Source organism: Portunus trituberculatus, chromosome 6 (genome assembly GCF_017591435.1).
Source record: "Portunus trituberculatus isolate SZX2019 chromosome 6, ASM1759143v1, whole genome shotgun sequence".
Lineage (NCBI taxonomy): Eukaryota > Metazoa > Arthropoda > Malacostraca > Decapoda > Portunidae > Portunus > Portunus trituberculatus.
Window position 1 is genome coordinate 5,925,779 of NC_059260.1, and position 25,665 is coordinate 5,951,443.

The following is a 25,665-nucleotide window of genomic DNA, read 5'->3' on the forward strand; positions in this document are numbered from 1 at the left end:
ATGGATAACACATAACATATACGTAGAGACAAATTCTCTAAAGAAATTAAATATGCCTGTCTATATATTTCTCTCTCTCTCTCTCTCTCTCTCTCTCTCTGTGTATATCTATGATGCACTGTTTATGTATTGTATCTCAGTGTATTATGTGAGCTTTCTATTCATGTGTTTTCCATCTTTTTATACCTATGTTCTACCATCTCTATATTTTTTTTTTTCTTTCTGGTTTTATTTCTGTATATCTACCATCCATCTATCTGTCCCTATGACATTGTCTATTTCAGGGTTGTATCTGTCACCCTGCCATACTTAAATTTCATCCCTCAACTAAACAAAGCTTCAAACTGTATATATGTATGGAACATTTTCTACTGAGAATAACCTGCACCTCTAACAGTATCCACAGAAACTTGTGCTACACCCTGTACATGCACAGTAATCATAGGCATAGAGAGATGGGTGGCAGGTACCTAACCCCCTGCCCCCCACAAAAAAAGGAAAGACAAAGAAACACAGCAGGCCATTGATACAAAACGAAGATTGACAAAAATACAGAAAGACAAGTAATCTAAAAATAAAACAGCTGCCTTACCTGGTGGAGGGGGTAACCATTTCTTGCTAGACTCATCATCATTACTCCCATGCTGCAGCTCTTCTTCCTCTTCCTCATCCTCCTCCTCCCCCTCAAGCTGTGTGGCTGGTATAACCCTGAAGGGAATGTCATACTGCTGGTCAAGGCCAAGGTAACTGTCAGACATCAGGTAGAGGGTCAGCACTGCAGGGCCTGTGGAGGGGAAGTCAAGTTAGGTCAAAGATCAAGGCAGACTTGCAAGGGGAGTGTGGTCAGAGGTGTGGTATTCTGGTAAGTAGGTTAGTGGTCTAATGATGAGGATGTGTGTGAGGGAATTCAGGTGATGTTAAGTAAGATGCTGATAGACGTTAGGTGTGTTAGAGGAACTAAGCCATGTTATTAACCCCTTCAGTACCATGACACATTTTCATATTCATTCTACTTACTATTTGGTAATTTTATACAGCTTCAAAAACTTATGTGGGACTTAAAATAGTGAAAACTCTGGCCATCAATCTTCTGATCTCCACACACTTCTTAATATAAATAAAATTGTCTAATCATACCCAAAACTCATGGTAAAAATATGTCCCAGTACTGAAGAGAGTAAGACTTAAATGATGATGAATGTGTGTCAGAGTACTCAGGTAAGGTTAGGTAAAGGATGTGTTATGGCAATGTTGTTAAGACTCTAATAAGCATGTATAAGGTAATTCAGGTAAGGTTAGGTGTGTTATGTGAACTACGGAACTCCAGCAATGTTAGTAAGACTTAGGAAAACCCAAACTGCTGCAGAATCCTCAAGAACAGATGTGTGTTAGGTTAGACTAGGAGGATAACTGAGATACTGAGAATTGAGGTGCGTTTTGGAGAGAGAGTAATAGAACACACCAGGTGGATTAATTGATGGGCAAGATGAAGAGGTGGGACTCCATGTTGTGAGATGGTGTGCCTGAGTGTGTGGTGAACTGGTGACACACTATTACAAGGTGAGGTGTGCCTGAGTGTGTGGTGAACTGGAGAGACAATATTACAAGGTGAGGTGTGCTTGAGAAATTGAGTGAGATAAACTGGTGAGATTCAGTATTGTGAGATAAGGTGTACCTGTGTGTGAGGTGAACTGGTGAGACACAATTACAAGATGAGATATGCTTGAGTGTGAGGCAAACTGGTGAGACACTATAACAAGGTGTGGTGTGCTTGAGAGATAAACTAGTGAGATAAGTGACTGAGTGAGATGAAGTAGAGAATCAGTGTTACAAGGTGAAGTGTGCCTGAGTGGCCTTGCCTTGGCGTGGTGGAGTCCTGAAGGAGAGGAGGTGAGTGGAGCGGCCTCGCACGGCAGGGATGCGACGCAGGGCCACCAGCTCCCCACTCTCCACCTCGCCCAGCACCAGGAACCAACCCTCGTCCTTGGGCTTTGGGAACTTGTGGGCGTGGACTCGCAGATCCTGAGCCTGTGAGAGAGAAAGAAAGAAAGAAAGAAAGAAATAAGAGAGAGAGAGAGAGAGAGAATGTTAACATTTCATCTACTTTTCTTTTGTACTTTAAAGATCATGCATTGACTTATTTGTGATGAATGGGGATGAGATGACGCTGCTTGGTCACACTTCAATGATTCACTTGGTCAATCACTGCTTAAATCCTTTTACTAATTAAGAAATGTATTTTTCTATCCACCTAACACTTCCCATACACTTACTTATGTGTTGGAGTCTTCTAGATAGTTCTGTGGCCTACAACACACAAAATTGACTCTACCCTTTTCTCTGTAACCATGTAAATAATTTGAAAGAGGTATTGTGCATCAGTAGTGGATAAAACAAATCCCATCACTCCCTCACCACATGACAAAAATCTTCCACCTAAGAGTTTCAGACACTTACTTACCTGCTGGTCTCTTATATGGTTCAGTGGCCAAGCAAAGATTTCTTTTTTTCTTTTTGTAACCATGGAAACATTTTTTAAAGTGCTTGCAATAATGACAAAAAGAAACCAAACCAATGAAAAGTTTAAACTCATGAATACTCTTAGGATTTACTGTGTGTGTGTTTACCTAGTTGTATCATACGAGAGGGGAGCTATGCTGGTGCTGTCCCGTCTCTTTTATTCCAAAAATTATCCAACTTCATCTTAAAGTTATGTATTGTTGTCATTTCACTCACTTCTCTACCTTCAACTGTATTTTATTTTTCATCAATTTATTCATTTATCTTTATTTATTTATCTTTATTTATTTTTTATCTATTTATTTATTTATCATTTATGTATTTTAATTTTTTTTATTTATTTTTGTTTGGTGTGTGTGTGTGTGTGTGTGTGTGTGTGTATTTACCTAATTGTAACATACGGGAAAAGAGCTATGCTCGTGTTGTCCCGTCTCCATATCTATTAATGTCCAGCTTTTTCTTAAAATCATGAATATTCCTTGCGTTGACCACTTCCACGTCTAAACTATTCCATGCTTCCACCCTTCTATGAGGGAAGCTATATTTTTCACATCTCTCCTATAAGTGGCCATTTTAGTTTTTTCCCATGCCCTCTCGACATTCTTCCATTCCACATACACAGATCTTCCCTATCCATTTTTTCCATGCCAATCATCACTCTGTATATTGCTATCAGGTCTCCCTTTCTTCTGTTTTCCAGGGTTGGAAGTTGCATTCTTTTCAGTCTGTCTTCATAAGTCAAATCTCTTAAGTCAGGCACCATTTTCGTTGCAGCCCTCTGTACTTTCTCTAGTTTCCTTATGTGTTTCTTTAAGTTCGAGCCCACTGTATTGTTGCATATTCAAGCCTCGGTCTTATCATTGCAGTAATTATTTTCTTCATCATTTCTTCATCTAGATATACGAACGCCACTCTTATGTTCCTCAATAAGTTCAATACTTCTCCAATTATTTTGTTTATATGTCTCTCTGGCGATAGGTCATTGGTAATTGTCACCCCAAGGTCTTTTTCTTCATGACTGGTTTTATGTCTTCATTTCCTATCTTGTACATACTCCTGATTCTTCTTTCACTCTTGCCAAACTCTATTTTCTTGCATTTTGTCGTGTTGAACTCCATTTGCCATGTACAGCTCCATTTCCATATTCTGTCCAAGTCTTCCTGGAGTAGTTCGCAATCTTTGTCACATCTCACTTTTCGTAACAATTTTGCATCGTCTGCAAATAGGCTCACATAACTGGACACCCCATCCACCATGTCATTTATGTAGACTGCGAACATTACTGGTGCCAACACTGATCCCTGTGGAACTCCACTCTCCACCAATCCCCATTCTGATGGTCTGTCCTTAATTATTGTTCTCATTTCTCTTCCTACCAAAAGTCTTCCATCCATTTTAGTAAACTGCCATGCACTCCTCCTACCATTTCAAGTTTCCAGATCAGTCTCTGGTGTGGTACCTTATCAAAGGCCTTTTTTAAATCCAGATATATTCCATCAGCCCAACCATCTCTTTCCTGTATTACATCTATCACCCTCGAATAGTAACATATCAGGTTTGTCGTGCATGAACGCCCTTTCCTAAAACCAAATTGACACTCACAAAGTATGTCATTTTTCTCCAAGAAGTCTGTCCATCTAGTCTTCACCACCCTCTCACACATCTTAGCTACCACACTTGTAAGTGACACTGGTCTATAGTTCAATGGGTCTCTTGTTACCTGATTTATAGATTGGGACAATGTTAGCTCTTTTCCAGTCTTGGGGCACTACACCTTCCCTTAATGAGGCATCAATTACTTCACAAACTTTTTCTGCCAATTGCTCCCTGCATTCTCTTAAAATCCATCCTGATACCCCATCAGGTCCCACAGCTTTTCTCACTTCTAAACTCCCCATCATGTTCTTGATCTCCTCCACAGTTACTTGAAACTCCTTCATAATCCCTTTCTGTTCCATTACCAGTGGTTTGTCAAAAGCAGTCTCCTTTGTGAATACCTTCCGAAAGCATCCATTCATAGCCTCTGCCATTTCCTGGGATCTTCACTGCATACTCCATTTACTTCTAAACTTTCAATACTTTCTATTTTTGATGTTGTTGTTCACATGTCTGTAAAAAGCCTTGGTTGGTCTTTACATTTATCAATTATATCCTTTTCTTGTTTCTTTCTTTCTTCTCTTCTAATCAACACATATTCATTTCTTGCTCTTTTGTAACTTTCCCACTGCTTAATCCGTCTTTTCCTTCTCCACCTCTTCCATGCATCCTCTTTTCTTGTTCTAGCCTTTTCACATCTATCGTTAAACCAGTCCTGCTTTCCAACTTCTCTATGTTGTCTTATTGGTACAAATTTTTCTCACCTTCTTTGTATATTTTTATAAATTCCTTCCACTTTTCATTTGCTCCTTAGCACTCTTGAATTTCATCCAATTTGTCTCTTGAAAGAATTTCTTTAGGTTTCCAAAATCTGTCTTGGCATAATTCCATCTTCCCACTTTATATTCTTCATTTCTTCTAGATTTCTCTTCGTCTATCACCTTGAACTCCAAAACTGCATGATCACTCTTTGCTAAAGGGCACTCCACCCTCATCTCCTCAATGACCATTGGCTCTGTACTAAAGACCAAGTCCAGTCTTGACGATGCTCCTCTCCTCCAAACCTAGTATCTTCTTTGACCCACTGAGTTAACACATTTTCCATTGCCAGTGTCAATAGTGTATTTCCCATGTTGTCTCTGATCCTTCCATTGACCAGTCCTCCCAACACACCTCTTTACAATTAAAATCTCCCATCATTATAGTTCGTTCACAGCCACCCAACATTTCTTCCAGACATGTTCCTGTATCACTTATCATTTCTTCATATTCCTGTACTGACCATGCATTTGTCTTAGGTGGTACGTACACCACTATGTAGTGCCTCTTTTTCCTTCATTAGTTTCTGCTCTGATCTTTAGCACTTCTGCCTTTCCCATACCTTTTTTCACTTGATCCACCTTTATATCTTTTTTAACCAGCAACATCACTCCTCCTCCCATCTTACCTACTCTATTTCTTTTCCAAACGTTATATTTCCTTCTCCAACCTTCATCAGGTCTTCTCCTCTCTCAGTTTTGTTTCAGTAAGACCCACAATATCTGGGTTCTTGTCCTCAAGTAATCGTTGAGTTCTAAAATCCCCGATATCACTCCATTTATGTTGGAATACATTACATTTCGCTCATATGTAAGTTTCTTTAGTCCTTTCTTGCTGTACTTTTCTGGGTTATGAACCACTTCCTCAGTCTCATATCCAAGATTCTCCAGAAAACTCTTTCTTCTCCTCTTCTGTCCTCTCTTCATTTTTTTCAAAGCCTCCTTTCTCAACTCATTTAACATTTCTCTTTCCTTTTCACCGAGATCTCTTCTCAACCAAATCTTCCTTGTTGTTTCCTGCTGGGCTAGCCTCCATGACTTCTCCACCAATTCATCTACATCCTTTTGTGACTTAAGTTTGATTCTTATTGGCCTCATACCTTCTCTTGTGAACTTTCCAATTCTATGGAAGTCCTCTATTTCTTGTACTAGGTCTTTTCCTCCTCCTGCACCACATTAATGATATTATTTATCACCTTTTTATGTTTTTCTCTCTCCATTTTACTCGGTGTCTTATCCTCCTCCACACCAAATATCACCACACATCTCTTTTTGTCTACAGTTTCTCACCAATGTCTCATTTGACTTAATAACCTTCACCACTTTCTCAGCTATCTTCTCTTCTATGATCTGTTGATCTATAATTTCAGCAAGGCCCAAAGTTTTCTCCCTGACTCTTTGATTTCCTTTTCCAGACTTGCAACTTTGTAATTTACCTCCTTTCTTTCCACTTCCTGACTTTTTTCCATTCAGCCTGCTTCTCCATCACTTTTCCTAGAGATTCTCCACATTTTTCGCAATTCACTTTAATTAGCTTAACTTCCTCTTTCAGTGCTGCATTTTCCTTCTTCATATCGGCACAGTCTTTTTACATTGTCATAACTCGTTTCCAGGCCCTCATACTTTTCAAACAGTTTTCAATTTTACCTTCTAACTCCAGAATTTTCTTCACATAAGCGCTCTTTTCCATTATTCCTTGAAACCCTGTGAAGTCTGATTCCTCTTTCGAGTTCACGGCCGCCATGTTGCGCAGACGTAAACAAACCAGCTGATGGCTCAAACGCAGGCTACAGTTTATATTTACCTTCACTGGACATTATTTTGCTAATCAACAGTTAACATGACTATATGGAGACGGGACAAACATTACCAGCTCCTTTCCCACCTTGGTTACTCTTAGGCAATGGTAACTGTAGAATTATAGATGATTGCTCTGGAGCTCAGTGTGTGTGTGTGTGTGTGTGTGTGTGTGTGTGTGTGTGTGTGTGTGTGTGTGTGTGTGTGTGTGTGTGTGTGTATTTACCTAGTTGTAGTTTTACAGGGCCTGGGCTTTATGCTCGTGTGGCCCCGTCTCCATATCTACACTTATCCAATTTTTCTTTAAAACTATGTACACTCTTTGCTGATACCACTTCCTCACTCAAACTGTTCCAAGTCTCAACACATCTTTATGGAAACTAAATTTTTAACATCTCTCAGACATCGTCCCTTCCTTAGTTTCTTACTATGCGATCTTGTGCTTCTAAAGTCATATTCTTCTCTCAGGATCAGTTTCTCATTATCCACTTCATCCATTCCGTTAATCAATTTATAAACTTGTATCAGATCCCCTCTCTCTTCTCTGCTCCAAGGTTGGTAGATCCATTGCCTTTAGTCTCTCCTCATATGCCATCCCTTTAAATTCTGGAACCATTCTTGTAGCCATTTTTGTAGTCTCTAATTTTCTTATGTGTTTCTTTTATGGGGAGTCCACACAACTCCTGCATATTCCAATCTAGGTCTTATTTTAGTACTTATCAATTTCTTCATCATTTCCTTGTCCATATAGTGAAATGCTACTCCAATATTCCTTAGCAAATTATACGCCTCTCTGAAAATTCTATCAATATGGCTTACCGGTTGATTATTTTCTTCCATTGTCACTCCCAAGTCCTTTTCCTTTTTACTTTTTCTAGTTCTACTCCATCTCCCATCTTATAGATTCCCACTGGTCGTCTTTCACTTTTTCCCATTTCCATGACATGGCTTTTGTCCACATTGAATTCCATCTCCCATTTTTTGCTCCATTTCCAGATCTTGTTTAAGTCTTCCTGTAGTATTTCACAATCCTCTTTTGTTTAATGACTCTGCACAGTTTCGCATCGTCCGCAAACAGATTTATGTAGCTGTTCACTCCTCTGGCATGTCATTTATATATACGAGAAAAAGTATTGGTGCCAATACTGACCCCTGTGGCACTCCGCTGTCTACTGTTCTCCACTTGGACTTCATATCTTTAACTATCGTCCTTATTTCTCTCCCCCTTAAGTAATTCTTCATCCATCTCAATGTGCTTCCTTTTAAGCCACCCTTCTCCTCTAACTTCCATAGTAATCTTTCATGTGGCACTTTATCAAAAGCCTTTTTTAGATCTAAATAAATACAGTCAACCCATCCTCTCTCTCTTGTACTTTATCAACTATTCTAGAGTAGAAACTCAATAAATTTGTCACACATGACCGACCTTTTCTAAAACCAAATTGGCTATTTGATAATATTTTGTTGTCTTCAAGAAACTCGATCCATTGCTTCTTTATTACTTTTTCACACATCTTGCATATTACACTAGTTAGTGATACCGGTCTGTAATTTAAAGGTTCTTCCTTCCTTCCGCTCTTATATATGGGAACCACCTCAGCTCTTTTCCACTCCACTGGCACTGTTCCATTTTCTATTGAGCATTTTATGATGTTGTATATTGGACTTGCTAGTTCTTCCCTACATTCTTTCAGTATTCTGCCTGAGACTTCATCCGGTCCCATTGCCTTTTCCTCATCCAATTCCGTCATCAACTTTTTATTTCAAGCTTGGTTACTTTAATCTCTTTCATATAGACAGTCTCTATTACCCTGTGGTCTTTCAAATTTGGATTCCTTAGTAAAGACCTCATGAAATTTACTATTTAACAGTTCTGCCATACTTTTGGGTCTTCCACCATTCCGTTTTCTCCTTTTAACCTTTCTATTGTTTCTTTTTGTCTTATTTTTCCATTTATGAATCTGTAGAACAATTTTGGTTGTTCCTTACATTTTTCGACAATGTCCTTTTCATAGTTCTTTTCTTCTTCCTTTCTCACCTTAGCATATTCATTTCTTGCTGTTTTGAAGTTTTCCTTATTTTCTGGATTTCTGTTTCTTCTCCACCTTTTCCATGCTCCATCTCGTTTCTCCTTTGCCCTAGCACATCTTGCATTAAACCAATCTTTCTTTCCTTCTTCTTTAGGTCTATATTTCGGAACATATTCCTGACCCCAGTTTTGTATATTTCCAAAAATAAGTTATATTTCTCTTGAACCGTTAATGAGTTTTCCATCTCCTCCCAGTTTACGTTTTAAAATAGTTCTTGAGATTCTCAATATCAGCCTTTCTGTAATTTAATCGGTCTCCTTTGTATGATTCATCTCTATCTTCCTTTCCTTCTTCTATATCCATTTCTAATATTACATGGTCACTCTTTCCCAATGGGCACTTGTATCTTATATCATCGTTAATTGGTATATCCCTTGTAAAAACTAGGTCTAATCTTGCCGGCTCATCGTTTCCTCTGAATCTTGTGTTTTCCTTTACTCTTTGGACCATCAAATTATCTATCATTAGGTTCAGGAATCTATCTCCCAGGCATCTTCCCCCATACCACTTTCATAATTTTCCCAGTCTACCTCCTTACAGTTGAAATCTCCTATCAATATCACTTTTCTCCTTTCCTTAATGATTCTTGTAAGACTCCTTATTGTGTCATCTATCATGTCTCTATATTCTTGGTTAGTCCATGAGTTTGTTTTGGTGGCACATATGTTCCAATGATTGTTAACTCCTTTTGTTAATATGCATCTTAACATACAGTATTTCTGATTTTCCTTCCCAAACTCCACTTGATTTACCACTATCTCCTTCCTTAACATCATCATGACTCCTCCTCCTCCTTTACCCACTCTGTCTCTCCTCCATATATTATACCTTTTATCTATGTCTATTTTATTGCCTCATTTAACTTTGTTTCCACCAGGCATACAATATCTGGTTCTTCTTTCTTTATGTAATCTCTTAATTCTAATTTACTAGATAAAATCCCATCTATGTTTGTATACATCATTTTAATCTCTTGTTCTTATCATTTTAGTTAAACTTGCTCCATTCTTTTCTCTTCTTTCTCTTTTATATACCATTTCCTTATCCTGTCTCCTATAATTCTCCAAAAATGCCTTCTTCTCCTCCTCTGACCTTTCATTATTTTTTCTCTTGCTTCTGCCACCAGTTCATTGTGTCTCTTCCTTTCCTCCTCGTTTCTATTTTTCTTTATATATATATCTTTGCAACCTTCTGTTTCTCTGAGTTTCGTTTTTCTATATAGTACTTCTTCTGCTGCTGCTTGTGATTTTAGTAATATCTTAATTGGTCTCACTGTTCCTTCTTGATATGGTCCCATTCTATGGATTTCTTCTACTTCCTCTTCTAAGTTCTGTCTATCCTCGTCATTCAGATGTTTTAGTAGGTCTTTTACTGATTTCATTTCGTCTTTTTCCCTTCTTGGTCTATATTTAACATTTTTTTCTTTCAGTCCAAAAATAATTACACTCTTCATTTTTTCCACAATTTCTCTTACTAAATTTTCTTTTTTCTTGAGGACTCCTATCATTTTGCTTGTCATATTTTCATCTCTTTCTTTTAACTGTTCTTGAAATACTTCTTGAAATGATTCCTTGTCTTTCTTATCTTGGATTCTCCATGCTTGTACTTCTTTTTAATCACGTCTTGTACTCTTTCTTCTTCTTTGTTAACTAGATCTTTTAGCTTTTCTTTTTCTTTCTCGGCTTTACCGAGTCCTTCTTCCATCAATTTCTTATAGTTCGCTATTTGGACTTTTAATTCTTCATTTTCGGTTCTTAGCCTAGTTTCGTTTTCTTCCACTCTTTTATCCTTTCTTTCAATTTCTGGAGCTCTTTATCCTGTTCTTCATTCTCTTTCATTCCCATACTCTCCTTTATCAATTTATCTAATTTACGTTCGATAGTCAAGACTCTATCAAATAGTGAAGTTTGCGCGTATCAAAGCCTTCAAATTCTCTTTCTCCCTCACCAACATTGTCATCATCAGCTTTCATTCTTTCCCTTGTCACATACCTGCATTTAGATGGAATATCTTTCTCACTCATTATTATTTAACACTGTATTCATGAAAAAAAAATGAGTCCACACTTTTTGCCCAGGCCACTGTAAACCCAAACAAAGGTAGTGAAGATCAGCTGATTCTCGGGAGCGACGGTATTGCGTCCTTCCTCTACCGCATCTCGTGTGTGTGTGTGTGTGTGTGTGTGTGTGTGTGTGTGTGTGTGTGTGTGTGTGTGTGTGTGTGTGTGTGTGTGTGTGTTAGGGTGAGAGGGTGGAATACTACCTACCCTGTTAAGCCGTGCCAGGGTGACTGCCAGGGTGTACTCCTGCCCCGCTTCCACCTCTGTGCCACCAGTCTCCACGCCTCCCCTTCCTCCTCCTGGCACATAGATAGATAGATAGATAGATGTTTATTGACCATAAATATGTAAGTTACAATTATATTGCCTACAGCATATCTTTGGTCCAATATATTATACTTTATACCTATACATGAATAAATTCCAACAAACTAATATTATTCAATTGAATACCAATTACATTACATAAAAGAAAATAAACAATGCAAACTAAAACTGTAAAAAAAACACATTGAAACAAAGAACCAAAGTACACAAATTAATGGTGCATGAGACTAACTACTACTACCACTTTTTGAGGAAAGGATTACCATTATTATTATCATTACTATTATTATCATCACTATGGGAGAGGAATTTGAGTTGAATTAACAATATTTCTTTAATCCATTAATTTACTTTAATGTAATATTTATAGACCTTCCTATACATTATTGTTACTACCACTACCACCACAACTACAACAATTACAACAACAATGACCATGGCTATCACTACTACCTCTACAGCCACTAATACTCTGACTACTGCTACAACTACTACTCAAACTACTATTGCAACAACTACAACCACAACTATTACTGCTACTACAAAACTACAAACACAATTACAGGAATTACAACCACTACTATTACTACTACTATGCCAATTACAACTACTAAAGCTACAATAACAATAACAACCACTATCATCCCAACCACAACTACTATGACTGCAAAAGCACCACCACCACCACTATTACTTCCACTCACCAGCGCACACATTAACCCTGGACAGCACCTCCCCTTTCCGTCCCCGCACACAGACGCTCACGGCCATGCGAGGGAGGTGCTGCAGGGTGCGGTAGGTGACCTGCACCTGCCCCTCCTCCAGGTACTCTCTCAGGGGGGCTGCCACCACCTCATACTTGTCCCCCCTCACCCCCTCCATCAGCTGTGGCAGGGTGGGGAAGCTTCTGTTGGGGGTTGGTAGTGGGTGATAAATGAGTGGGTCTCTATCTGTTTATACACCAAGCCAGAGATAACTTAATATACAAATAACTTGACAGCTAAAGAGATCTATTTCTAAAGTGATTTATTGATAGTCTAGTCACAGATCAACATTTCTACATTATGAACCAGAGAAACACTATCAAGAACTCAGTTAACCATCACTGTGGCCTTTGAAAACAGTCATACTGAGAGAACAATGTTTTTATTGTTTTAGTGACAGACAAACATTATGTATTATGAATAGAAGGAACACTCTTGTGAACACAATTAATCATCTCTGGCATTTGAAAGCAGTTGTGACCAGAGAACAGTGTTTTTAAGGATGTTTTTATAGTTCTAGTCACAGATGATCAAGTTTTCTATGTTACTAAAGTGGATATACTCTTGGAAACACAGCTATTCATCTCTGTAGCCTTAAAACAGCCATGGTGACAAAGAAGACCATTTCAGAGTGAGTCTTTACCTGAAGGCATCAAGAGTGTCGTGTGTGATGTGTGGCAGGATGAGGAAAGGTGTGTCGGTGTGCCACCTGGCCTGCGTCACCATCTGCATGATGACCTGCACTCGGAGGGCCGCCGCCAGCCACCCAGAACACCCACAGATGTCTAGCATGGCCTGGGGGTGAGATGGTGGAATGAGGGGGTGATGACAAGGTAAGGGAGTGTGTCAGAGTAGGTGATGTGTGTGTGTGTGTGTGTGTGTGTGTGTGTGTGTGTGTGAGAGAGAGAGAGAGAGAGAGAGAGAGAGAGAGAGAGAGAGAGAGAGAGAGAGAGAGAGAGAGAGAGAGAGAGAGAGAGAGAGAGAGAGAGAGAGAGAGACACACACACACACACACAGATATATATATATATATATATATATATATATATATATATATATATATATATATATATATATATATATATATATATATATATATATATATATATATAAAGAAAAATAGAAACGAGGAGGAAAGGAAGAGACACAATGAACTGGTGGCAGAAGCAAGAGAAAAAATAATGAAAGGTCAGAGGAGGAGAAGGCATTTTTGGAGAATTATAGGAGACAGGATAAGGAAATGGTATATAAAAGAGAAAGAAGAGAAAAGAATGGAGCAAGTTTAACTAAAATGATAAGAACAAGAGATTAAAAATGATGTATACAAACATAGATGGATTTTATCTAGTAAATTAGAATTAAGAGATTACATAAAGAAAGAAGAACCAGATATTGTATGCCTGGTGGAAACAAAGTTAAATGAGGCAATAAAATAGACATAGATAAAAGGTATAATATATGGAGGAGAGACAGAGTGGGTAAAGGAGGAGGAGGAGTCATGATGATGTTAAGGAAGGAGATAGTGGTAAATCAAGTGGAGTTTGGGGAAGGAAAATCAGAAATACTGTATGTTAAGATGCATATTAACAAAAGGAGTTAACAATCATTGGAACATATGTGCCACCAAAAACAAACTCATGGACTAACCAAGAATATAGAGACATGATAGATGACACAATAAGGAGTCTTACAAGAATCATTAAGGAAAGGAGAAAAGTGATATTGGTAGGAGATTTCAACTGTAAGGAGGTAGACTGGGAAAATTATGAAAGTGGTATGGGGAAGATGCCTGGGAGATAGATTCCTGAACCTAATGATAGATAATTTGATGGTCCAAAGAGTAAAGGAAAACACAAGATTCAGAGGAAACGATGAGCCGGCAAGATTAGACCTAGTTTTACAAGGGATATACCAATTAACGATGATATAAGATACAAGTGCCCATTGGGAAAGAGTGACCATGTAATATTAGAAATGGATATAGAAGAAGGAAAGGAAGATAGAGATGAATCATACAAAGGAGACCGATTAAATTACAGAAAGGCTGATATTGAGAATCTCAAGAACTATTTTAAAACGTAAACTGGGAGGAGATGGAAAACTCATTAACGGTTCAAGAGAAATATAACTTATTTTTGGAAATATACAAAACTGGGGTCAGGGAATATGTTCCGAAATATAGACCTAAAGAAGAAGGAAAGAAAGATTGGTTTAATGCAAGATGTGCTAGGGCAAAGGAGAAACGAGATGGAGCATGGAAAAGGTGGAGAAGAAACAGAAATCCAGAAAATAAGGAAAACTTCAAAACAGCAAGAAATGAATATGCTAAGGTGAGAAAGGAAGAAGAAAAGAACTATGAAAAGGACATTGTCGAAAATGTAAGGAACAACCAAAATTGTTCTACAGATTCATAAATGGAAAAATAAGACAAAAAGAAACAATAGAAAGGTTAAAAGGAGAAAACGGAATGGTGGAAGACCCAAAAGTATGGCAGAACTGTTAAATAGTAAATTTCATGAGGTCTTTACTAAGGAATCCAAATTTGAAAGACCACAGGGTAATAGAGAGACTGTCTATATGAAAGAGATTAAAGTAACCAAGCTTGAAATAAAAAGTTGATGACGGAATTGGATGAGGAAAAGGCAATGGGACCGGATGAAGTCTCAGGCAGAATACTGAAAGAATGTAGGGAAGAACTAGCAAGTCCAATATACAACATCATAAAATGCTCAATAGAAAATGGAACAGTGCCAGTGGAGTGGAAAAGAGCTGAGGTGGTTCCCATATATAAGAGCGGAAGGAAGGAAGAACCTTTAAATTACAGACCGGTATCACTAACTAGTGTAATATGCAAGATGTGTGAAAAGTAATAAAGAAGCAATGGATCGAGTTTCTTGAAGACAACAAAATATTATCAAATAGCCAATTTGGTTTTAGAAAAGGTCGGTCATGTGTGACAAATTTATTGAGTTTCTACTCTAGAATAGTTGATAAAGTACAAGAGAGAGAGGATGGGTTGACTGTATTTATTTAGATCTAAAAAAGGCTTTTGATAAAGTGCCACATGAAAGATTACTATGGAAGTTAGAGGAGAAGGGTGGCTTAAAAGGAAGCACATTGAGATGGATGAAGAATTACTTAAGGGGGAGAGAAATAAGGACGATAGTTAAAGATATGAAGTCCAAGTGGAGAACAGTAGACAGCGGAGTGCCACAGGGGTCAGTATTGGCACCAATACTTTTTCTCGTATATATAAATGACATGCCAGAGGGAGTGAACAGCTACATAAATCTGTTTGCGGACGATGCGAAACTGTGCAGAGTCATTAAACAAAAAGAGGATTGTGAAATACTACAGGAAGACTTAAACAAGATCTGGAAATGGAGCAAAAAATGGGAGATGGAATTCAATGTGGACAAAAGCCATGTCATGGAAATGGGAAAAAGTGAAAGACGACCAGTGGGAATCTATAAGATGGGAGATGGAGTAGAACTAGAAAAGTAAAAAGGAAAAGGACTTGGGAGTGACAATGGAAGAAAATAATCAACCGGTTAGCCATATTGATAGAATTTTCAGAGAGACGTATAATTTGCTAAGGAATATTGGAGTAGCATTTCACTATATGGACAAGGAAATGATGAAGAAATTGATAAGTACTAAAATAAGACCTAGATTGGAATATGCAGGAGTTGTGTGGACTCCCATAAAAGAAACACATAAGAAAATTAGAGAGACTACAAAAATGGCTACAAGAATGGTTCCAGAATTTAAAGGGATGGCATATGAGGAGAGACTAAAGGCAATGGATCTACCAACCTTGGAGCAGAGAGAGAGAGAGGATCTGATACAAGTTTATAAATTGATTAATGGAATGGATGAAGTGGATAATGAGAAACTGATCCTGAGAGAAGAGTATGACTTTAGAAGCACAAGATCGCATAGTAAGAAACTAAGGAAGGGACGATGTCTGAGAGATGTTAGAAAATTTAGTTTCCCGCAAAGATGTGTTGAGACTTGGAACAGTTTGAGCGAGGAAGTGGTGTCAGCAAAGAGTGTGCATAGTTTTAAAGAAAAATTGGATAAGTGTAGATATGGAGACGGGACCACACGAGCATAAAGCCCAGGCCCTGTAAAACTACAACTAGGTAAATACACACATACACACACACACACCTGCAGGATCCTAATAGCCTGATCGAGGACAGACTTGGTATCGGTGAGGTAGTCGACGCAGGGGAGAGGGAGACGGGAGAGGTGAGCCTGGAAGAGGAGGAAGGCCTTGGTGTGGGAGGAGTCGAAGGTGTACTGGTTCACCTCTAAGGGACATGACTTGGCCAGCTCACTGTTCAGAAGGTCCTCGTTGTGACGCACCGGCAGCTCTGCGTACTCATTGGCCTGTGGGGAAAGGCAGGGTGAGCTGGTGGTGGTGGTGGTGGTGGTGGTGGTGGTGGTGGTTGGGGCAAGGGATGTGAGGAAAGGGGAAAGAAGGAGAGGAGAGGAGAGGAGAGGAGAGGAGAGGAGAGGAGAGGAGAGGAGAGGAGAGGAGAGGAGAGGAAAGGAGAGGAGAGGAGAGGAGAGGAGAGGAGAGAGAGAGAGAAGAGAGAAGAAGAGAAGAAGAAGAAGAAGAAGAAGAAGAAGAAGAAAAGAAGAAGAAGAAGAAGGAGAAGGAAAGGAGAAGGAAAAGGAGAAGAAGGAGAAGAAGGAGGAGAAAGAGGTGAAGGGAGGAGAAAGAGAAGGTGAAAGAGGAGGAGAAAGAGGAAAGGAAAGGAGACCATTGGAAGGGAAGAAATAGAAGTGTAAGAAGAAATTAAGATAAAAAAAGATAAATGAAAAAAAGAGAGAGAGAGAGAGAGAGAGAGAGAGAGAGAGAGAGAGAGAGAGAGAGAGAGAGAGAGAGAGAGAGAGAGAGAGAGAGAGAGAGAGGGTTAACCAACACCACCACCTCAGTTAGCAGGAGATAGAACATAACACAGTAACAAGACAAAAGCACACACACACACACACACACACACACACACACACACACACACACACACACACACACACACACATTGGATAAGTGTAGATATGGAGACGGGGCCACACGAGCATAAAGCTCAGGCCCTGTAAAACTACAACTAGGTAAATACAACTAGGTAAATACACACACACACACACACACACACACCTCAGTCAGCAGCTGCATGAGTTCCTCGATGGAAAGGTTTGCCTGCAGCTTGTCATGGAACAACTCAATGGTCTGGTGTGAGATGTAGTAGAAGGAGGAGATGCGGCCCAGCGGTGTGGCCTCAATGGAGCGGCCGTCCTGTAGAGGGGAGAGGGAGAGAATGTCTAAAAGGATACAAGGGATGAGAGATATTCCTTATGAAGCAAGATTGAAGTTACTAAATTTGCACTCCTTAGAGACATAGGTTAAGAGTGGACCTGATGGAAGCCTTTAAGTGGTATAGTGGTCATAACAAAGGAGACATGAGCAAAGTTCTTAGGATTGGTAGCCGGGATAAAACCAGAAAAAGTGGGTTCAAGCTTTACAAATCTAAGTTTAGGAAAGTAATGGGAAGGAACATAACCATACTGTTTGTGGTGAGTCAATAGGGAGCTTTAAAGGAAGATTAGACAAATTTATGGATGGAGATGAGAGGTGGAGTCAAGTAGCTTTGCTCATACAGGGACTGCCGGGTGTGGGCCTGACAGTCTCTTGCAGCTTCCCTCATTTTCTCATGTTTTTTTCTTATGAGAAAGAGAGGTGAAGGGAAGATGCGTTGATTTTTTTTCTTTTTCCATAACTTCTGCTATAGTTTGTTAAATTGGATAAATTCAAGAAAATGTTAGTGGACTTTCATCATTAGTTAAATTAACATTACAACATTTTTTGTACTATTCCTAATACTCCAACTTCTACTACTATTATTACTACTACTATTCCTGTATTAGTTCTTCCTCCTCCTCCTCCTCCTCCTCCTCCTCCTCCTCCTCCTCCTCCTCCTCCTACTACTACTACTACTACTACTACTATACCTTTACTACTCTTACTACTACTACTACCACTATTACTACTATTACCACTACTCCTACTATTACCATTACTACTACTACAACTACCATTATTGTCCTTCTACTCTTACTACTACTATTTCACTCCTCCTCCTCCTCCTACTACTACTTCTACTACTACCACTACTATTGGAACTACACTTCTACTACTACCACCACCACCATCACTACTACTACTACTACTATTACTACTACTACTACTACCATTACTACACTCCTCTGCCACCTCCTTCACCACCACCACCACCACTCACCTCACCAATCTCCACACAATTGGCTTCCACTAGTGACGCGATGGCTCTGTCCACGGAGGCTGAGAGGAAAGCATTGATAGCTTGGTCTGGCCTCTCCTCCTCCTCCAGCTCCAGGCTGTAGTAAGATGGGTTCTGCAGGAGTGAGGGAGTTTTAGAAGAGGGAAGGCTGTGGAAGGGATGCTAGGAGGAGGAGAAAGAAAGGAAGACAGATATAGTGAAGGAGTTTTACAAGAGGGAAGGCTGTGGAAGGGATGCTAGGAGGAGGAGGAAGAAAGGAAGACATATAATGAAGGAGTTTTAGAAGGGAAAAATTGTAGAAGAATGTTATTGAGGGAAGGAAAACTGAAGGAAAGGATACTAGAAGAAGGAGGAGGGAGGAACAGTGTGGTAGAAAAGAAGACAAATATAATGAATGTGTTTTGGAAAGGAGAAGGTTGTAGAAAGGAAAGAAAGAATAAAGTTATAGAGGGAAAGAAAGTGAAGGAAAAGATGCCAGATGGAAGAGAAGGGAAGAATGGTGTGGTGGAAAGGGAGATAATATAGTGAATGAGTTTTAAAAGGGAGAATGTTGTGGAAAGGAAAGAAAGGAGAATGTTTTAGAGGTAAGAAAGTTGAAAGAAGGGATGCCAGATGGAAGAGGAGGGAGGAATGAGTAAGGGAAGATGGACAGAGTAAGGATGTTTTACAAGGGAAAGGTGAAGGAAGGGAAGGATTTTTAAGAAAGAAAGAATGAAGTGTTTTAGAGGAAAAAAAAAGTGAAAGAAGGAATGCCAAATGAAGGAGGAGGAAGGAAGGGTAGTGTAGAAGAAAAGATAGACAGAAAGATTTTAGAGGAGAAAAAAAGAAGAGTGTTTTAGAGGAAAGGAAAGTGAAGGAAGAGATGCCACATGAAGGTATTAAGTGTGATGGAAAGCAAGACACAGAGAGATAGGATAGATGATAAACTGTAGTACAAAGTTGTAGTTACACTTTTTTAACAGTTTTTATTGTTCTAGTCGCAGATTAGGAAGATTTATTCATTAGTAAAGGGAGAGACTGTCTTGAGAACATGGCTAGTTATTTCATAGGCCTTTCAAAATAAGTGGTGAGAAAGCATTGTCTCAAAATAATGGGTTTCTTAGCATGTTATACAGGCTTTACAAGATGTCTTTCTAGTTTAGGTAACAGATTAACAAGACTCCTGCATTATGAACAGGAGAAGCACTGTGGAGAACCTGGTATGCAGTTTTTTTAGCCTTTGAAAAAAAATAGCTGTAGTGGTAAAAAAAGTAATTTGAAGAGTATTTTTATGGTTCTAGTGACAGATTAACTAAACTTTCACATTATGAATAGGAAAAACACATTTGAAAACTCAGCTAATCATGTCTATGGCCTTTGAAAACAGTCGAGGTGAGAAAGAAGCACTTTTAAGGATGTTTTTATGGTTCTAGTGACACATTAACAAAATTTCCACATTACAAACAGGAAAACACTCAAGAACCCAGCTAATCATCGCTGTGGCCTTCAAAAACAGTCATGGTGAGAGAGCAGAACATTTCCAAATAGAGGCTACACTCTCACTCTCTCTCCCTCCCCTCCTCTCTCTCTCTCTCTCTCTCTCTCTCTCTCTCTCTCTCTCTCTCTCTCTCTCTCTCTCAATCTCTGTCTGTCTGTGTCTCTCTCTCTCTCTCTCTCTGTCTGGTTGGCTGTCTGTCTGTCTGTCTGTCTGTCTGTCTGTCTGTCTGTCTCTCTCTCTCTCTCTCTCTCTCTCTCTCTCTCTCTCTCTCTCTCACACACACACACACACACACACCTGTAGCAGCCTCCTGAAGAAGTAGGTCCAGGTGAGGTAGTCAAGAGCCTCCTGCTTAGTGGTAATGGTGCCGGCCACAATCTCTGCATTCAGGTGGTCTGGCAACACCCCATGCAGGCTGTGGGGAGGGAGGGAGGGAGGGAGGGAGGGAGGAAGGAAGCAAAAAGATAGAAAGATAACAAGAAAGGAAGGCAAGAAGGAAGAAAAGAAGGAAGAAAGGAAGGAAAGAAAGAAAGAAAGAAAGAAAGAAAGAAGGAAGGAAGGAAGGAAGGAAGGAAAAAAGAAAGAAAGAAAGAAAAAAAAAAAAAAAAAAAAAAAAAGGATTAGTAAGATTTATTAATGCATAATTATCAAAATCTTTCCTTCCCTTTCCCCTCATATATACAGGCAACCCCCGTTTAACGAAGGTTCACACAACGAAATTTCGCTACAACGAAGGTTTCATTTTACTACCATCTGCTCGTTTAACGAACACCAAACTCGCTTTAATGAAGTTTTATCCAGGTAATTTTTTCCAAATTTGAAAGCCTCACCATATCACAAAAGCTGACAGGCTTTTGAATACACCAGGAGCTGCTGGTACTAAGGCCTGCCTCAGGAAAAAACCTGGGACACCTATAGAATAAAGATCAAGATCAAGATCAAGCCTTTCGTGGACAACACGCGCAACACTCACTCCCAGTCTTCCCTAGCTCAACTTACCACCAAAATGCCCTGCAATTGGCCTAGTGTTCGTAAGAAGACCAGGAAGTCTCTTACTCTCCAAATGAAGCTAGATATTATTCACAGACATGAGAGAGGCCAGAAAACTATAGCAGTGCTGGCCACTATCTTGACTCCATATTATACTGACTCTATTTTCAAGTCAGCAGACTCTATTAAGAAGGCTGGTGAGACCGTATCTTTCTTGCAAGCTAAAAGAACCACCTGAACTCATGACTCTACAATGGATAAAATGGAAAGCCTTGTGGAAATGTGGTACATAAGTTTTGTATGCAGTACAATGATGCACACTTTGTTTACATTCCACAGGTTGCCGGTTAGTGTCTTTCCCGTTTCACTCTTCCTCCCTTCATAAAGTTAAGATCATCAACATTATAAAGTTACATACATATATACATTAGTGTACATTATAATGACTTAAATTAAACTACCTAAATGTTTAACTTCATAATTTTTACTTTCATTAAACCTTTACTGTACTATGATGCACTCTCGCTTTGCTTACTCTCAATGGAAGTTCAAATCAGGGGTTAAACTTGTTATAATCGGTTCGCTTAACGAAGTTTCGCTTAACGAAGTGTTTTTAGGAATGTAACCCCTTCGTTAAATGGTGGTTGCCTGTATTCACCTTATCTTAACTCCTCCCCTCCTCCACCCACACCCATCCACCCAACCCTCTCTCTCTCTCTCTCTCTCTCTCTCACCTGGACTCCACAGGGAATGGCTCATACAGGAACTTTTTATAGAAGTGTTTCTTCTGGTCGTGCACCAAGATGACCGCCACACCTTGGTTGTCAAACTGAGGCCGCCCCGCACGCCCCATCATCTGCAGCACATCTGAGGAGGGGGAACAGTGAGGGGTGGTGATGAGGGGGCAGTGTCAGGGGTGAGGGGAAGTGTGATGATGGTGGTGGTGAAGTGGCAGTGTCAGGGATAGTGGTGGTGATGGGCAGTGTTAGAGGTGGTGTGGAGCAGTGTGACGGTGGTGGTGGGATGGTGGTGGTGGGAGGAAGGAGAGAGTCTCAGGAGTAGTGGGGGAAAAGAAATGATGGGTGGTGGGGGAAGCAAAGAGTGAGAGGAGTGATGGGGGTGGGAGAGAATGAGGGATGGTGGTAGCGGGAGAGTGTGAGGGGATGTCGGGGGAAGGAAAGAGTGCGAGGGAGAGGGGTGAGTGTGGTGGTGGTGAGGGAAGGGAAATGAGGGGTGATGGGGGAAGTGAGAGTGGTGGTGGAGGGAGTGGGTTGTGGTGGTGATTGTTTGTTTTCTTTGAGTATTTTGTGAGTTGTTGTGTTTGTGTTTATGTGTGTTTGTCATTGTTTTTCTTGAGTTTTTAGTTGTCATTCTTACAATACAGTTTTTCTTCCTTAATTTATTTTTTCATTACCACAGCAACTTTCTACTACTTACAGGTAATTATTTTCGATTCTTGGAGGGAGCGACTGACTAAAACAGTTACTCTATACAAACTCAAGAACACACAAACACACACACACACACACACACACACAATATAAATAAATAAATGAATAAACAATCACTAAAGATAAATGAAAAATAAAAATAGGAAATAAAAAATGACAAAAATATACATAAAGACATACTCTAAATAAACAACAACAATAAAAAATAAAAATAAAGAAGAAAAACATACACATACTAAATAAACAACAATGAAAATAACAAATAAGAAATAAATGACAAAAACCAAAGACAAACACACAAAAGAAGACCAAACCACACCACAGTTTGTTCCTTTACAGTGGCCCTTACCTGTGATGGGGAAGTCAACATATCTCCGAGTCTTGCCGTCATAATACTCCGTCCCCTTCACCACCACCAGATGAGCGGGGAAGTTGACACCCCAGGCCAGCGTGGCGGTGGTGATCAGGATCTGTGTGTGGGAGGCAGATGTCAGGTGGAGGAAGGGAAGGAAGGGAGGGAAGGGAGGGAAGAGGGAAATATCTGTGTGGAGGGTTTGGTCAGGTGGTGAAAGAAGGAAGAGCAAGGAGGAAAAAAGAGAGGAAACTTTGTGTGTGGAGGGAGGAAGGAAGAAGGGAAGGAAAGAGGTAAACATTATCTGTGTGGAGGGTTGAGTAAGGAATTGGAGGAAGGAAGGGAGGAAGAGAGGGAAGGAAACAGAAAACTTTATGTATGGTGAGAGAAAAGGAGGGAGGAAAGGAGAGAAGAAAAGGGAGAAAGAGAAAACATTATCTGTGTGGAGGGTTGGGTCAGGCATTGGAGGGAGGAAGGGAGGGTAGAAAAGAGAAGAAAGGGAGAGGAAAAGAAAGAAAGGAAAGAGGGGAAACACTATCTGTATGGAAGGGTGGTTTAGAGAGAGAGAGAGAGAGAGAGAGAGAGAGAGAGAGAGAGAGAGAGAGAGAGAGAGAGAGAGAGAGAGAGAGAGAGAGAGAGAGAGAGAGAGAGAGAGAGAGAGAGAGAGAGAGAGAGAGAGAGAGAGAGAGAGAGAGAGAGAGAGAGAGAGAGAGACAAGAGAGGAAACTTTGTGTATGTGGAGAGAAGGAAGAGAGGGATAGAAAGATAAAGGATATAAAGGAAAGGGCAAAATGTTTTATATGAATGAGATGAGAGGAATATACGAGAAAGGTTAGGTTAGGTTAGGTTAGGTTCGGCTCAAACAAAGGTCAGTATTTTTTGAGAAGGTTGGATTGGGTTGGGTTGGGGGCTGGAGGGTGGTTAGGTTAGGTTATGTTAGGTTAGGTTAGGCTGGGCTCAAGGGAAAGGCCATTAATTCTTGAGAAGGTTGAGTTAAGTTGAGTTGGAGGTTGGGTTGAGCTTAGGATTGGGTTGGGTTGAACTTGGGTTTGGATTTGGGTTGGGTTAGGTTAGGTTCTGCTCAAGATAAAGTTACTAGTCATAGAAGAAGTTAGATTTGTTATGTGTGTTAAATTTGGTTAGGTTAAGTTAGGTTTGGCAGAATGTTCTATCACTTATGTCAATGGTAAGCAGAAACAGAAACACATCTTAAATCCACCAGAGAGAGAGAGAGAGAGAGAGAGAGAGAGAGAGAGAGAGAGAGAGAGAGAGAGAGAGAGAGAGAGAGAGAGAGAGAGAGAGAGAGAGAGAGAGAGAGAGAGAGAGAGAGAGAGAGAGAGAGAGAGAGAGAGAGAGAGAGAGAGAGAGAGAGAGAGAGAGAGAGAGAGAGAGAGAGAGAGAAAGAAAGAAAGAGAGAAAGAGACAGAGAGAGATACAGAGAAAGAGAGAAAGAGAAAGAGATGTAGAGAGACTGAGACAGAGAGACACAGAGACAGAGAAACAATGTAAAGACAACATCACAGGTACACACAAGACACAGACACAGACACAAGACACAAGACACAAGACACAGACACAAGACACAAGACACATGACACAAGACACAGACACACCAACCCACCTGTATCTTCTGGTTGACAAAGAGCTCCTCCACCACCCGCCTGTCCTTCTCCACCAGGCCAGCGTGATGCAGCCCCACACCAAACGACAGACACAGGCGCAGGTTCTCATCCTTAATGTTGGTCAGAATCTGCTCCATCTGTGTTTGGTGGAAGAGGAAGAGAAGGAGGAGGAGGAGGAGGAGGAGGAGGAGGAGGAGGAGGAGGAGGAGGAGGAGGAGGAGGAGGAGGAGGAGGAGGAGGAGGAGGAGGAGGAGGTGAAGGAAGTAGAGGAAGTGCAGGAAATGGAAGAAGAGGATGAAGAGGAGGAAGTGGAAGAAGAGAAGGAAGAAAAGGAAGAAGAGGAGGAAGAAGTGGAGGAAGAAGAAGAGGAAGAGGAAGAAGTGGAGGAAGTGGAGGAAGAGGAAGAAGAGGAGGAAGTGGAGTTAGAACGTTCCTTGACTTATCCCAGGAAATCTATGTTACTTGACTAAGACTGTAAGCTTCTACTGTGTCCTAGCCTGCTGTCCTGCCCCCAAGCCTGCTGTCCTGCCCCCTAGTCTACTGTCCTGCTCCTAGTCTGCTGTCCTGCCCCCTAGTCTGCTGTCCTGCCCCCTAGTCTGCTGTTCTGCCCCATAGCCTGCTGTCCTGCCCCCTAGCCTGTTGTATTGTGGCCTGTTACTGTGAATAGAGGGAAGTGTACTGTGTAAATGGGTGTGTTGTTACTCTTCCCCTCTCAGCAGCCTTGTGGGTACAGCTGGTGTTCTGCCTCACTCCCCCTCAGAGACAACAGGCCCCGTGGAGCCCTGTTTGTCACTCCTTAGCTGCTGTGAGTGCCACTGAGGGTGTTGTAATGATATAAACAAGTGCATAAAATAAAGTATGTTAAATAAATTGCCTGCCTCTTATAAAAAATAAATATATAAATAATGACAATAATAATAAAATGTGGGAAGCAAGTGATCTTAATAAAATATAATACTGTACATAAAATAATATTAATACATGAAATAATAGTACATTAAAATAGGCTAATAGAATAACACAAACAATAGCAAAGTCGCAATGATGGAAGGAACCGTCTCACACACTATAGCAAACCTAAACAAAATATAACAAACAAACAAAACAAACTCCCTCCCTCTTACATGAAAAAAAATAATAAATAAATAAAATAAAAAATAACAGTCACAATGATGGATTACACACACAGAAAATAAACAAAATATAAAGAACAAATAAAACATGAAAAAAAAAATAAAATAAATAATGAAAACAAAAAGTCACAATGATACAAAGAAGAAAGACTCGTATGACACAAAAAACAAAAAATATACCTAAATCAACAAATAAAAACAATGTCACAATAATGGAGGGAAGAAAGACTCGTACCCCAAAACAAACCTAAACAAAACATCACCTTTCTCTTACATGAAAACAAACAAATTAAACAATAACATGCCTCCCTTACATTAAAAACAAATAAAATAAAACAAAACA

General features: G+C 39.9%; 1 protein-coding gene across 1 annotated transcript in view; it reads right to left on the minus strand.

Moving 5' to 3' along the window:
* The window catches only part of LOC123517777 (activating signal cointegrator 1 complex subunit 3-like), an 84,788-nt gene that overhangs the window by 2,180 nt on the left and 56,943 nt on the right, over window positions 1–25,665 (minus strand). The window contains 12 exon segments of the mRNA XM_045278234.1: window positions 593–784; window positions 1,860–2,028; window positions 11,088–11,179; window positions 11,912–12,114; window positions 12,615–12,766; window positions 16,145–16,366; window positions 17,139–17,276; window positions 18,280–18,411; window positions 20,072–20,189; window positions 21,499–21,631; window positions 22,565–22,685; window positions 24,189–24,326. Coding sequence (XP_045134169.1) covers window positions 593–784; window positions 1,860–2,028; window positions 11,088–11,179; window positions 11,912–12,114; window positions 12,615–12,766; window positions 16,145–16,366; window positions 17,139–17,276; window positions 18,280–18,411; window positions 20,072–20,189; window positions 21,499–21,631; window positions 22,565–22,685; window positions 24,189–24,326 — 1,810 coding nt within the window.